Source organism: Schistocerca gregaria, unplaced genomic scaffold (genome assembly GCF_023897955.1).
Source record: "Schistocerca gregaria isolate iqSchGreg1 unplaced genomic scaffold, iqSchGreg1.2 ptg000481l, whole genome shotgun sequence".
NCBI lineage: Eukaryota > Metazoa > Arthropoda > Insecta > Orthoptera > Acrididae > Schistocerca > Schistocerca gregaria.
The window spans coordinates 1,688,395-1,703,177 of NW_026061891.1; the positions used below are offsets into that span (position 1 = coordinate 1,688,395).

The 14,783-nt window shown below is 44.2% G+C and overlaps 1 protein-coding gene across 4 annotated transcripts in view; it reads right to left on the reverse strand.

The window, feature by feature from the left end:
• The window catches only part of LOC126313415 (kanadaptin-like), a 148,032-nt gene that overhangs the window by 63,389 nt on the left and 69,860 nt on the right, over positions 1-14,783 (reverse strand). For 2 of the 4 annotated variants that reach the window (XM_049992356.1, XM_049992359.1), the window contains exons 3-4: positions 14,072-14,319; positions 5,565-5,725 (exon numbers count right to left, since the gene is read on the reverse strand). The exons of 1 other annotated variant lie outside the window; for it this stretch is intronic. In XM_049992356.1, coding sequence (XP_049848313.1) covers positions 5,565-5,615 — 51 coding nt within the window. In that variant the 5' untranslated portion in view covers positions 5,616-5,725; positions 14,072-14,319. The remainder of the gene's footprint in view (positions 1-5,564; positions 5,726-14,071; positions 14,320-14,783) is intronic. One more of the 4 variants, XM_049992355.1, reaches the window with a different exon arrangement.

Genomic DNA, 14,783 nt, shown 5'->3' on the forward strand with positions numbered 1-14,783 from the left:
TTCAGATTCGAAAAGGGGTTGAGGTTATGGAGGAAATTAAGGAGTGTTTTTTCACCATGAGTCCAGATCACAAAGATGTCATCTCTAAACCTATACCAGGCCAGGGGAAGCAGCTGTTGGGTCTTCAGGAAAGCCTCCTCCATGCGGCCCATGAAGAGGTTGGCATAGGACGAAGCCATCCTGGCTCCCATGGCCGTTCCCCTGATTTTCTTGTAAGTCTGGCCTTCAAAAGTGAAGTAATTATGGGGGAGGATCAAGTTGAGTGTGATAAGGAACTTCCTAAATAATTCTGAGAGGAAAAGTGAACTAGAAGTGCAGTTTGAGACTGCAGACATAAGTGAAAGTTGCATTTGTGCGCGCACGTGTGTGTGTGTGTGTGTGTGTGTGTGTGTGTGTGTGTGTGTGTGTGTGTGTCTATTGCTGACAGAGGCCTTAATGGCCGAAAGCTATAATTGTGTGAATCTTTTTGTTGTGCCTTTTGTGACTCAGCATGTTACCAATGTTGTGAGTAGCAACTTTCCTTTTCTAATATTGCTACATTCCAATCTTGGACATCCCATTGTTTGATTTAATCATTAAAATATTGTTTTATTAATTTTATCCTTTTCTCACAGCCCTTTACATGTAGCTTAGTCTTTTTGTTGTGCCTGCCTGAGACATAATCTTTCCTCTGCACGGTGAGTAAACCCAACCACCACCGATACCTGTAACTGTCCTTGGTTCCCCTGTTGGGTACTGTAGTGATTTTGCAGTGGTAGTAGTTGTGGTTGTGCAGATACGAGTACTTCAAGGGATCATTACCATACTGTGGTGATCACCAGGACAGATGTCTTTTCCCATCAATGTAGAGTTCAAGGGGAAAAATTTATGAGGAGAAGGTGTTGGCGTTCTGGAGAATGTGGACAGGGTGTTCTCACCTTCAATCCAGCTCATGAAGATGTCATCAATGAATCTGAACCGGGTGAGGGGTTTGGTATTCTGGGTGATTAGGAAGGATTCCTCTACATGACACTAGAATAGGTTGGTATAGGATGGTGACATGTGGATGTCCATTGCAATACCATGGATTTATTTGTAGGTGGTGCCTTCAGTTGTGAAGTAATTTTGAGTGAGGATATAGTTGGTCACGGTGGCCAGGAAGGAAGTTGTAGGTTTCGAATTCATCAGGCATTGGTGTAGGTAGTATTCCACAGTGGCCAGGGCACGGGCTTTAGAAATGTTAATGTAAAGAGAGGTGGCATCAAAAGTAATGGGCATGGCACTGTGTAGTATGGGAATAGGAACTGTGGTGAGTCAGTGGAGGAAATGGTTGGTGTCTTTTACACTGGAGGGCAGGTTGTGTGTTATTGGAAGGGTGTGGGTGTATGAGAGCAGGGATTCTCTAAGTTGGGAAAGATTAACTGGCTAGAATGAGGCATCCATGATGGTTGGGTTTATGGACTTTAGGAAGCATGTAGTAGGTAGGAGTGTGGAGAATGGTAGGGACGAGGAGAGCGGTACTCAGGGGATAGGTTTTAGATTGGTCTAAAGATTTGAGGAGAGATGGAAATCTTGCAGGATTTCTGGAATGGGGTCATTGTGGCAGGGTTTGTAGGTGGATGAATCTGACAGCTGGCAGTCACCTTTAGTCAGGTACACCCTGCAGTTCAATACCACAGTGAGGGTGCCTTCATCAGCAGGTAGTATTATAAGGTCAGGATCAGTTTTTAGGTGTACAATTGTGGTTCTTTCTGTGAATGTAAGGTTAGCCAGCATGACGATGGATTTAGAGAATGATGGTGAGACACGGTTTGAGACTAAGAAATTCTGGAATGTTAACAGAGGGTGATATGGGGACTGTGGAGTTGGATAACAGTTGGATGGAGAAGTGAACAGAGTGTGTCAAGTATGCTTCAACATTGGTTTTGGGTTGAGTCTGATTGGTAGCAAAGAAGTGTATCCACTGTAGGGATTGGGTGAAGGAGAGTAGTGTTTAGCAAGGGCATCATGATTGAATCTGGGAGTAGAGCAAAAACTGAAGTCTTTGGAAAGGACTCAGTGGGACCAAGGCTTGTGGAGGAAAGATTCATGTCAATATTTTGGGTCTATTTAGATTCTGCATTCTGTGTAGTGGCGGGAGGGAGTTTTGGAGGGTAGGATATACGTAGTGGGTCCGCGAGGCAGGGACTGTCAGGTATGAGGGGATGTGGAGGAGGTTTGGAGGCTGTTGTAGACATTGTGGATAGTGGTATTCCAAGGTTAGATTAGCTGAACAGGTTGGGTCATTTTATGAGGTGGACCAAGATACCAAATTCCAGTCCGAGTTGCCAGAGATGGCAGTCATGAGTACGTGAGCTGTTCACACTTGTATGAGTAAATGTGTGTGTGTGTGTGTGTGTGTGTGTGTGTGTGTGTGTGTGTGTGTGTGTGTGTGTGTGTGAAGTTCCTTTTTCTGAAGAAGGCTTGGGTCAAAAGCTAAATGTGTAAGAGTGTTTTTGTTGTGCCTGTCTGCAACTCAGTGCATCATTTTTACAGCGAGTACCAATCTCTCCTTTTCCTTATATTGGAGATATTCCAACCTGGAGTTTCCACTAATAATAAATGCAAACCAATAACAGGAGTAGTCAAAAGCCAAACTGACCACTGAAGCAAGAAATGAAACAACTTTTGATGAAGGTTTCTCGGGTCTCCAGCTAGATGGCAGCGTCGATGAATTCGCCAGAAGACGGGTAGTACGACACTTCCCGAAACGCCGTGAGATATCAATGCTACCACCCGGCTGGAGACCCGAGAAACCTTCATAGACAGTTTACACCGGGAAAGCCTACAGTCACTGAAACAACTTTTATTATATTCTTGTCAGGTCTGCAGCTAAACCACACAGTCACATTAAAAGAATATTTCACTGACAGTCTGGCTTCCATGTTCAGGTGAGAATGACATACGCTAAATCTCCCCACAACTGATTCCTGCCATGAACAGCAGCCCTTTTATACAGCACAGAAAAGTTCTTTTTTTATTCTAACAAAGAGATAGAGGGGCTGGCCAGTACTTACCTCAGCTCAGTACAGCCGATAGAAACACAAAAAACAACCGAAAATTTAAGTTCCTAGCTTTCGGAATAAATGTTCCTTCGTCAGGGAGGAGAGAGGGGAAAGAACGGGAAGAAGGGAAAGTGGATTTAGTTACTCACAACCCAAGTTATGAAGCAAAATGGAAAGGAAAACAGGGAGGGTAGCAAGGATGGAGGCATGGTTGTCAGAGGGAAGCCAAAGATATTCTACTGTAGGTACTATGCCAGCTTCAAACAAAGAGGATGCATACAGAAGAGGTGTATAGTATAAAGATGTAGGATGAAAAGATGCATGAATGGCTAAAGAGGAAAGGGAAAGAGGAGAAGACTGAAAAGTAAATGGGAGTGAGGTTGTTTAACGTAGATTCAGTCCAGGGAGATGAATTTTTTTATTCTGTTGAATAAATGAATGATGGTTGTTTTATGCTTTGTATTTTATAAAAAAAATTTCAAATACATCTACCAGTCACAAAATTAGTTGACTAACAAATTATTTATTTAGTGGCATGTTTTGAGGTGATGGATCATGATCAGGCTATAGTGGCAATACAAAAACATTTAACATAAATGTACACAGGTATTAAAGTTTGCCTACATGACTGCTGTGGTCATCCAATGGAGAGAGAGAGAGAGAGAGAGAGAGAGAGAGAGAGAGAGAGAGAGGGGGGGGGGGAGATAACCTAGTAAGAGAGAATGTCAGTTTGTATATCTGTCTGGTTTTACAATATACAAAGTGACATCACCTCTTACTAGGTTACCCTTCCGTTCTTCACTCTTCTTGCGATGTGCTGCCACGCTACAAGAACAAGGTGAGTGAGTGTTTTATAAAAAGTTCCATGTGAACGGCACACAAATATACAATGTGGCACTGCCTTCTACTAGGTTATCCTTCTCTGTCTCCACAGGATAAGCACAGCAGTCATGTAAAGAAACTTTAGTATCTGTGTACATTTATGTTATATGTTTTTGTAATGCCAGAATAGCCTTATGACGTATCACCTGGAAACATCTTGCCAGATAAATAATTCAGTAGTCAACAAATATTGTGACTAGTAGCGGTATTTGAAAAGCTTTTCACATTTTTAAAACAGTTTTGTTACATCTTGTATGTATTACAGGACGCTTGAGAATGACTACACAGCCAAAGCTCTGTAGTACTGAATGGTATGATGTAAAAGGACAGTTTGATCCTCATGATAATAGCCAGTGTGGCAAAACGTTATCATTCAAGAAATTTTCACTTTGCAGTGGTGTGTGCACTGGTTTGAAATGTCCTAGTGTATCAATCTGTGTGCCAGACCTGGATTCGAACCTAGGACTTTCGCCTATTGCAGGCATGTGCTCTACAGAGACTGAGCTATCCAAGAAGGGCTCACGATTGTGTAGTCAAGATTCATTTGGGCAGTGTGTAGGATTACTAAGCAAAATCATGATGAACTTATCAACACCAAAATAAATTGAAGAACTCTGTTAAGAAAGAACAAATAATTCTACACTGACAACAAACACAGTATTTCCAGTCTGTCAATTTCAATTAGTTATGCAATACCTTCCATACAACCTTGACATTCGTTGTAAATACTGTTCACTACACAAATACAAAGATTGTCTTCCCACTACCTCAGACCATCACAATCACATGAGCAGCCTGGACTTCAAGGCAAAAAATTCATACTTCTCGTGCTTTTGACTCCCACATTTATTCACTAATCTCAGAAGCAATAAAGCAGTGTATCTTCCATTATATAACACTGTTTTCCTCAGCAATGCACAATCTAACTTCTCCAGCAGAACTCTTCTTGTGACAGCACATGTCTGTCCTACTTATCACACTTCTCATAGCAACTAGAGTAGCTTTTTGTGGGTGCCATTTTAACTAAATAAGTACCTGCTCTCTAAGTATCCTTGACCAAGTGCTCAACAGTGAGTTTTTCAACAGTGAGTTTTTTGGCATTAAGGCAGTTAACTTCAAGATTATTAGTGACCAAAGAGTTCCGCAAAATTTTTTTAAAAGTTGAAAGCCCATGTGGACTATATGCTTTTGAAGCCATTCATAGTTACTAGTATAGTTGAGGCAAGAAATGTCATGAAGCTTTTTTTTGGGGAGGGGGGGGGAGGGGGAGAAAAAGAGAGAGAAAGAAAAGAAAAAATCATTGTACATGGAGAATATTTTTAGTAAATTGCTTCATATTTTTATACCTTCTTACAATGAATTACACCTCACTTAACATGCGGCATATTAACTTTATGCTTTATACAAACAAATACATGAGTTGATTTTTGTGAGTCATCTTTTACATGGCAAGCTCAGCTATTACCTCCATAATCGCTGTATTAGAATTGCCCAGTTTCAATCTTCCTTCAATTCTCAATCTCAACTTTTGCACTGCATTTTTCCCCTTAAAAAACTTCTGAATTTGAAAAAAAAAATACTGAAAAAGAGGCATTTAAAAGAAATTCCTTGGTTGGCATGCGGCGCAAACAAAGAAAAAGTAAAAACACAGTTACACACCAATGGATCATAAGTCTCCGCTTCTTGTTGCACTTTACCGGCTGCCTGCATCCTCTGTTGCCTTTTCTTTCCAACGGCTCCTGTTCTGTCTAAGAAAGTGTCTTCATCACTGTCCTAGAAATCGTCTTCCTCCCAATTCTTAGCTTTTCGTTTTCTGCTCTCTATAAGTCAGACACCAAAATTAATTACCATCACATAACAATTCAGCAAGAATGTATCACCACGCACTTTACAGTTGGAAACATAAGGAATGAACAAGCTAAGACTTGATGTTCACCACACACCACATTCTTACACATACACCAAAGAAACCAAATTAGTCCTATGCAATACTGATAGCTCTTCATTTGCAATAGCAATAAAAACTGCCAATTTGTGTGTCACACTGCTGACATTTCAGTGCCATACAAACACACGATGAAAGATATTTGTATTTTCCATGTCACTGGCTGAGAGCAGCAGCTAGTATATATAGACACACACACACAGAATTACTAGCTTTCGCAACCGATGGTTGCTTCTTCAGGAAGGAGAGGGAAAGACGAAAGGATGTGGGTTTTAAGGGAGAGGGTAAGGAGTCATTCCAATCCCAGGAGCGGAAAGACTTCCCTTAGGGGGAAAAAAAGGACAGGTGTACACTCATTAACACACACACACACACACACACACACACACACACACACACACACACATACACAAGCAGACATATTTAAAGGCAAAGAGTAAGGGCAGAGATGTCAGTCGAGGCGGAAGTACAGAGGCAAAGAAGTTGTTGAAAGACAGGTGAGGTATGAGCGGCGGCAACTTGAAATTAGCGGAGGTTGAGGCCTGGCGGATATCGAGAAGAGAGGATATACTGAAGGGCGAGTTCCCATCTCCGGAGTTCGGATAGGTTGGTGTTGGTGGGAAGTATCCAGATAACTCGGACGGCGTAACACTGTGCCAAGATGTGCTGGCCGTGCACCAAGGCATGTTTAGCCACAGGGTGATCCTCATTACCAACAAACACTGTCTGCCTGTGTCCATTCATGTGAATGGACAGTTTGTTGCTGGTCATTCCCACATAGAAAGCATCACAGTGCAGGCAGGTCAGTTGGTAAATCATGTGGGTGCTTTCACACATGGCTCTCCCTTTGATCGTGTACACCTTCCGGGTTACAGGACTGGAGTAGGTGGTGGTGGGAGGGTGCATAGGACAGGTTTTACACCGGGGGCGGTTGCAAGGGTAGGAGCCAGAGGGTAGGGAAGGTGGTTTGGGGATTTCATAGGAATGAACCAAGAGGTTACGAAGGTTAGGTGGACGGCGGAAAGACACTCTTGGTGGAGTGGGGAGGATTTCATGAAGGATGGATCTCATTTCGGGGCAGGATTTTAGGAAGTCGTATCCCTGCTGGAGAGCCACATTCAAGGTCTGATCCAGTCCCGGGAAGTATTCTCTCACAAGTGGGGCACTTTTGGGGTTCTTCTGTGAGAGGTTCTGGGTTTGAGGGGATGAGGAAGTGGCTCTGGTTATCTGCTTCTGTACCAGGTCGGGACGGTAGTTGCGGGATGCGAAAGCTGTTTTCAGGCTGTTGGTGTAATGGTCGAGGGATTCAGGACTGGAGCAGATTCGTTTGCCACGAAGGCCTAGGCTGTAGGGAAGGGACCGTTTGATATGGAATGGGTGGCAGCTGTCATAATGGAGGTACTGTTGCTTGTTGGTGGGTTTGATGTGGACGGATGTGTGAAGCTGGCCATTGGACAGATGGAGGTCAACGTCTAGGAAAGTGGCATGGGATTTGGAGTAGGACCAGGTGAATCTGATGGAACCAATGGAGATGAGGTTGGAGAGGAAATTCTGGAGTTGTTATTCACTGTGAGTCCAGATCATGAAGATGTCATCAATAAATCTGTACCAAACTTTGGGTTGGCAGGCTTGGGTAACCAAGAAGGCTTCCTCTAAGCGACCCATAAATAGGTTGGCATATGAAGGGGCCATCCTGGTACCCATGGCTGTTCCCTTTAATTGTTGGTATGTCTGGCCTTCAAAAGTGAAGAAGTTGTGGGTCAGGATGAAGCTGGCCAAGGTGACGAGGAAAGAGGTTTTAGGTAGGGTGGCAGGTGATCGGCGTGAAAGGAAGTGCTCCATTGCAGCGAGGCCCTGGACGTGCGGGATATTCGTGTATAGGGAAGTGGCATCAATGGTTACAAGGATGGTTTCCGGGGGTAACAGACTGGGTACGGATTCCAGGCGTTCCAGAAAGTGGTTGGTGTCTTTGATGAAGGATGGGAGACTGCATGTAATGGGTTGAAGGTGTTGATCTACGTAGGCAGAGATACGTTCTGTGGGGGCTTGGTAACCAGCTGCAATGGGGCGGCCAGGATGTTTGGGTTTGTGAATTTTAGGAAGTAGGTAGAAGGTAGGAGTGCGAGGTGTCGGGGGGGATCAGGAGTTTGATGGAGTCAGGTGAAAGCTTTTCTAGGGGGCCTAAGGTTCTGAGGATTCCTTGAAGCTCCGCCTGGACGTCAGGAATGGGATTACCTTGGCAAACTTTGTATGTAGAGTTATCTGAAAGCTGACGCAGTCCCTCAGCCACATACTCCCGACTATCAAGTACCACGGTCGTGGAACCCTTGTCAGCTGGAAGAATGATGATGGATCGGTCAGCTTTCAGATCACGGATAGCCTGGGCTTCGGCTGTGGTGATGTTGGGAGTAGGATTAAGGTTTTTCAAGAAAGATTGAGAGGCAAGGCTGGAAGTGAGAAATTCCTGGAAGGTTTGGAGAGGGTGATTTTGAGGAAGAGGAGGTGGGTCCCGTTGTGATGGAGGACGGAATTGTTGCAGGCAGGGTTCAATTTGGATAGTGTCTTGGGGAGTTGGATCATTAGGAGTGGGATCAGGTGTCTTTCCGCCGTCCACCTAACCTTCGTAACCTCTTGGTTCATCCCTATGAAATCCCCAAACCACCTTCCCTACCCTCTGGCTCCTACCCTTGCAACCGCCCCCGGTGTAAAACCTGTCCTATGCACCCTCCCACCACCACCTACTCCAGTCCTGTAACCCGGAAGGTGTACACGATCAAAGGGAGAGCCACGTGTGAAAGCTCCCACGTGATTTACCAACTGTCCTGACTGCACTGTGACGCTTTCTATGTGGGAATGACCAGCAACAAACTGTCCATTCGCATGAATGGACACAGGCAGACAGTGTTTGTTGGTAATGAGGATCACCCTGTGGCTAAACATGCCTTGGTGCACGGCCAGCACATCTTGGCACAGTGTTACGCCGTCCAAGTTATCTGGATACTTCCCACCAACACCAACCTATCCGAACTCCGGAGATAGGAACTCGCCCTTCAGTATATCCTCTCTTCTCGATATCCGCCAGGCCTCAACCTCCGCTAATTTCAAGTTGCCGCCGCTCATACCTCACCTGTCTTTCAACAACTTCTTTGCCTCTGTACTTCCGCCTCGACTGACATCTCTGCCCTTACTCTTTGCCTTTAAATATGTCTGCTTGTGTCTGTGTATGTGCGGATGGATGTGTGTGTGTGTGTGTGTGTGTGTGTGTGTGTGTGTGTGTGTGTGTGTGTGTGTGCGAGTGTACACCTGTCCTTTTTTTCCCCCTAAGGGAAGTCTTTCCGTTCCCGGCATTGGAATGACTCCTTACCCTCTCCCTTAAAACCCACATCCTTTCGTCTTTCCCTCTCCTTGCTGAAGAAGCAACCATCGGTTGCGAAAGCTAGTAATTCTGTGTGTGTGTTTGTGTGTTTTGTTCATTGTACCTGTCTGCCGGCGCTTTCCCGCTTGGTAAGTCTTGGAATCTTTGTTTTTAATATATTTTTCCCATGTGGAAGTTTCTTTCTATTTTATTTACATCATCATTGATTTGAACCCAACAATTATGTTTGTTATTGTCTCTGTTGCATTTCGAAATCTTCTCTATCATCTTACTTTCTCTTTTCGTTTGTACAAGTAGTTTCACTTTGTATTCATCTTCACTTTTTCCGTAATCTAGCATACATTTTATCCTGCCTAATTATACTCAATAATACGTAATTTAGTTCCAAACCATAACCTCAAAAATTTTTAACGCTTTCAACATAACCGCTGCTATAAAATCCACTGTTCCAAGTTTACAAACATTTCGTGTAAATTCGTGAATACTATTTCACAGCTTCAGTTCCTTTCACCCATTAAACAACCATATCAGTTATTTCGAACAACTTTCGTTTTATTTCCATTCCCGTTTTTCCCACATAACCGATCATTTTTTAGCAGCTTCCCACAGGTTTACACGTTATTATTTCTTCATCAAACAATTGTTAGCCTCATTCTCATAACCTGCCAGTACACAACCAGTTCTTTGAATACATTTACACACATATTTTTCGAGATTTTTATTGGAAAAATTATTTCGAATTTTATTTTTTCGGAAATTATTTTTTCGAAACTTTTTTCGAAACTTTTTCGAAAATTTTTTTTCGAAATTTTCTTGAATTTCCCCACCCTTTAACGTGATCTGGAGACAACATAACTACCTAACCTGTGCACCCATTGTTGTTCACCAACCTAAGTTCAACACAGGATCAACATAGCTCACCTCTAACCAACACTTTTTCGACTTTTTTCACACCTTTATCTCTCCTTTTTAACTTTCTATTTACTTTCACTTTAACCTCATATTACCCTTTCCACATTCTAATACCATGTCAACCTCACAACATCCCTACAACGACCCCATTAAATTTTATTTACATTCCCTCCGCAAACATGCCTTCACCCTAGCCAGATTACGCTCCCATATTTTATTTACTCAGGCTTGTCTGACATTTGGAATTACTCCCAAAGGCCTCACACTTAAAGTTCCCATCTCTGGCTGCAATCCTTCTTTCCATCAGTCCTTATACCAGTTCCAAACAGCACAATCCATAGCCCTCACCCGCCTAATCCTTCCCCTATACATCGACTCGGCCAATGAACACACCCGTCAACTCCTATCCCAAATCAAAGTCCTCAATCTTTCCTCTCCCACATCCACACCGGCTGTACGTAGCATCCTCCTACAGGCCAACCACAAATTAGAACAGCATGCCACCCTCCACCTCAAAAAACTATCCAATCTCCTGGTTTCCCACCTCCGGAAAGGCAAATCACTCACCCTCCACAACCTTTCCAACAAAACTAAACCTCCTCTCATTGCACACAGACCCAGTCTATCCCATCTACTCAATCTCCCACTTCCAGCTCCACTCCCCCCAACACCTCAAAATTCTAGTCAACACAATCTGGAACCACAACACCCCAATTCAGTAGTTAACCTTTCCTCCAAAACCCTCTCCCAATACGAAACCTCTGTCCTATCCAAAGGCCTCACCTTCAGCCCCACTCCCAGGTTCAACCAAACTGCCCTTGTCAAAGATTTACTGTCCTACACTCGTAGTCTCTGCTGGAAATATCACTTTGACACGAAGAAAAATAATCCTGATCCCACTCCTAATGATCCAACTCCCCAAGACACTATCCAAATTGAACACTGCCTGCAACAGTTCCGTCCTCCATCACAACGGGACCCACCTCCTCTTCCTCAAAATCACCCTCTCCAAACCTTCCAGGAATTTCTCACTTCCAGCCTTGCCTCTCAATCTTTCTTGAAAAACCTTAATCCTACTCCCAACATCACCACAGCCGAAGCCCAGGCTATCCGTGATCTGAAAGCTGACCGATCCATCATCATTCTTCTGGCTGACAAGGGTTCCACGACCGTGGTACTTGATCGTCGGGAGTATGTGGCTGAGGGACTGCGTCAGCTTTCAGACAACTCTACATACAAAGTTTGCCAAGGTAATCCCATTCCTGATGTCCAGGCGGAGCTTCAAGGAATCCTCAGAACCTTAGACCCCCTACAAAAGCTTTCACCTGACTCCATCAAACTCCTGACCCCACCGACACCTCGCACTCCTACCTTCTACCTACTTCCTAAAATTCACAAACCCAAACATCCTGGCCGCCCCATTGCAGCTGGTTACCAAGCCCCCACAGAACGTATCTCTGCCTACGTAGATCAACACCTTCAACCCATTACATGCAGTCTCCCATCCTTCATCAAAGACACCAACCACTTTCTGGAACGCCTGGAATCCGTACCCAGTCTGTTACCCCCGGAAACCATCCTTGTAACCATTGATGCCACTTCCCTATACACGAATATCCCACACGTCCAGGGCCTCGCTGCAATGGAGCACTTCCTTTCACGCCGATCACCTGCCACCCTACCTAAAACCTCTTTCCTCGTCACCTTGGCCAGCTTCATCCTGACCCACAACTTCTTCACTTTTGATGGCCAGACATACCAACAATTAAAGGGATCAGCCATGGGTACCAGGATGGCCCCTTCATATGCCAACCTATTTATGGGTCGCTTAGAGGAAGCCTTCTTGGTTACCCAAGCCTGCCAACCCAAAGTTTGGTACAGATTTATTGATGACATCTTCATGATCTGGACTCACAGTGAAGAACAACTCCAGAATTTCCTCTCCAACCTCAACTCCTTTGGTTCCATCAGATTCACCTGGTCCTACTCCAAATCCCATGCCACTTTCCTAGACGTTGACCTCCATCTGTCCAATGGCCAGCTTCACACATCCGTCCACATCAAACCCACCAACAAGCAACAGTACCTCCATTATGACAGCTGCCACCCATTCCATATCAAACGGTCCCTTCCCTACAGCCTAGGCCTTCGTGGCAAACGAATCTGCTCCAGTCCTGAATCCCTCGACCATTACACCAACAACCTGAAAACAGCTTTCGCATCCCACAACTACCCTCCCGACCTGGTACAGAAGCAGATAACCAGAGCCACTTCCTCATCCCCTCAAACCCAGAACCTCTCACAGAAGAACCCCAAAAGTGCCCCACTTGTGAGAGAATACTTCCCGAGACTGGATCAGACCTTGAATGTGGCTCTCCAGCAGGGATACGACTTCCTAAAATCCTGCCCCGAAATGAGATCCATCCTTTATGAAATCCTCCCCACTCCACCAAGAGTGTCTTTCCGCCGTCCACCTAACCTTCGTAACCTCTTGGTTCATTCCTATGAAATCCCCAAACCACCTTCCCTACCCTCTGGCTCCTACCCTTGCAACCGCCCCCGGTGTAAAACCTGTCCTATGCACCCTCCCACCACCACCTACTCCAGTCCTGTAACCCGGAAGGTGTACACGATCAAAGGGAGAGCCACGTGTGAAAGCACCCACGTGATTTACCAACTGACCTGCCTGCACTGTGATGCTTTCTATGTGGGAATGACCAGCAACAAACTGTCCATTCACATGAATGGACACAGGCAGACAGTGTTTGTTGGTAATGAGGATCACCCTGTGGCTAAACATGCCTTGGTGCACGGCCAGCACATCTTGGCACAGTGTTACGCCGTCCGAGTTATCTGGATACTTCCCACCAACACCAACCTATCCGAACTCCGGAGATGGGAACTCGCCCTTCAGTATATCCTCTCTTCTCGATATCCGCCAGGCCTCAACCTCCGCTAATTTCAAGTTGCCGCCGCTCATACCTCACCTGTCTTTCAACAACTTCTTTGCCTCTGTACTTCCGCCTCGACTGACATCTCTGCCCTTACTCTTTGCCTTTAAATATGTCTGCTTGTGTCTGTGTATGTGCGGATGGATGTGTGTGTGTGTGTGTGTGTGTGTGTGTGTGTGTGTGTGTGTGTGTACACCTGTCCTTTTTTTCCCCCTAAGGGAAGTCTTTCCGCTCCCGGGATTGGAATGACTCCTTACCCTCTCCCTTAAAACCCAAATCCTTTCGTCTTTCCCTCTCCTTCCCTCTTTCCTGAAGAAGCAACCGTTGGTTGCGAAAGCTAGAAATTTTGTGTGTGTGTTTGTGTGTTATTTTATTGTGCCTGTCTACCGGCACTTTCCCCGCTTGGTAAGTCTTGGAATCTTTGTTTTTAATATAGAAAGAAACTTCCACATGGGAAAAATATATTAAAAACAAAGATTCCAAGACTTACCAAGCGGGAAAGCGCCGGCAGACAGGCACAATGAACAAAACACACAAACACACACACAGAATTACTAGCTTTCGCAACCGATGGTTGCTTCTTCAGGAAAGAGGGAAGGAGAGGGAAAGATGAAAGGATTTGGGTTTTAAGGGAGACGGTAAGGAGTCATTCCACTCCCGGGATTGGAATGACTCCTTACCCTCTCCCTTAAAACCCACATCTTTTCGTCTTTCCCTCTCCTTCCCTCTTTCCTGAAGAAGCAACCGTTGGTTGCAAAAGCTAGAAATTTAGTGTGTATGTGTGTTATTTTATTGTGCCTGTCTACCAGCACTTTCCCGCTTGGTAAGTCTTGGAATCTTTGTTTTTAATATATATATATATATATATATATATATATATATATATATATATATATATATATATATATATATATATATATAAGTTAATTATAATCAACTACCCACATAAAAAATTTCAATGGCTAACGTGGCTTCAACTTACCATTTATTTTCAACAGCCTGTGGAATGATTCTTGGCCCCAAGCTGAGGCACCCGGCACCACCTTCAATGCCTGCCATCACAGTATGGTAGTTTAGCAGCATGAACTACCAAATGTTTTGGGTGTCTTCAAGCTCCTCATGGACTCAGAAAATGTTCTCAGCATTTGCATGGATGTACAACTTGTAGAACTTTACTGACAGGAACTCTCACACTTGATGACTCTAGACATATTCTGAAGCAGCCTTAGGCTGAGAATCATTCCATGGGAAATTAAAAATGGCTGACAAGTTGAAATGGCCAAATAGCCAATGAAATATCTGACAGTAATAAACTTTATTATTATGAAGAAAGAGGATAGTGCCAAATATATACTCAAATTAGTGAAGCTCGCCTAGTTACTCTAATTGCATAATCACATGAACTGATATGGGAAGCTAACTGAATACCAGCACATACTCACAGAAACTTTGACTCGAAACCTGGCAGAAAATCCAAGGCGCCTATGGCTGCATGTAAAATACACCAGTGGAAAGACACAATAAATACCTTCAATGCGCAATAACAATGATGAAGTTACTGGTGACATTGTGACTAAAGTAGAGTTACTAAATACGGTTTTCCGAAATTCCTTCCCCAAAGAAGAAGAAAATATTGCTGAATTGGAACCAGAACAACTGCCAACATGAGTAACTTAGGAGTAGATACCCTTGGT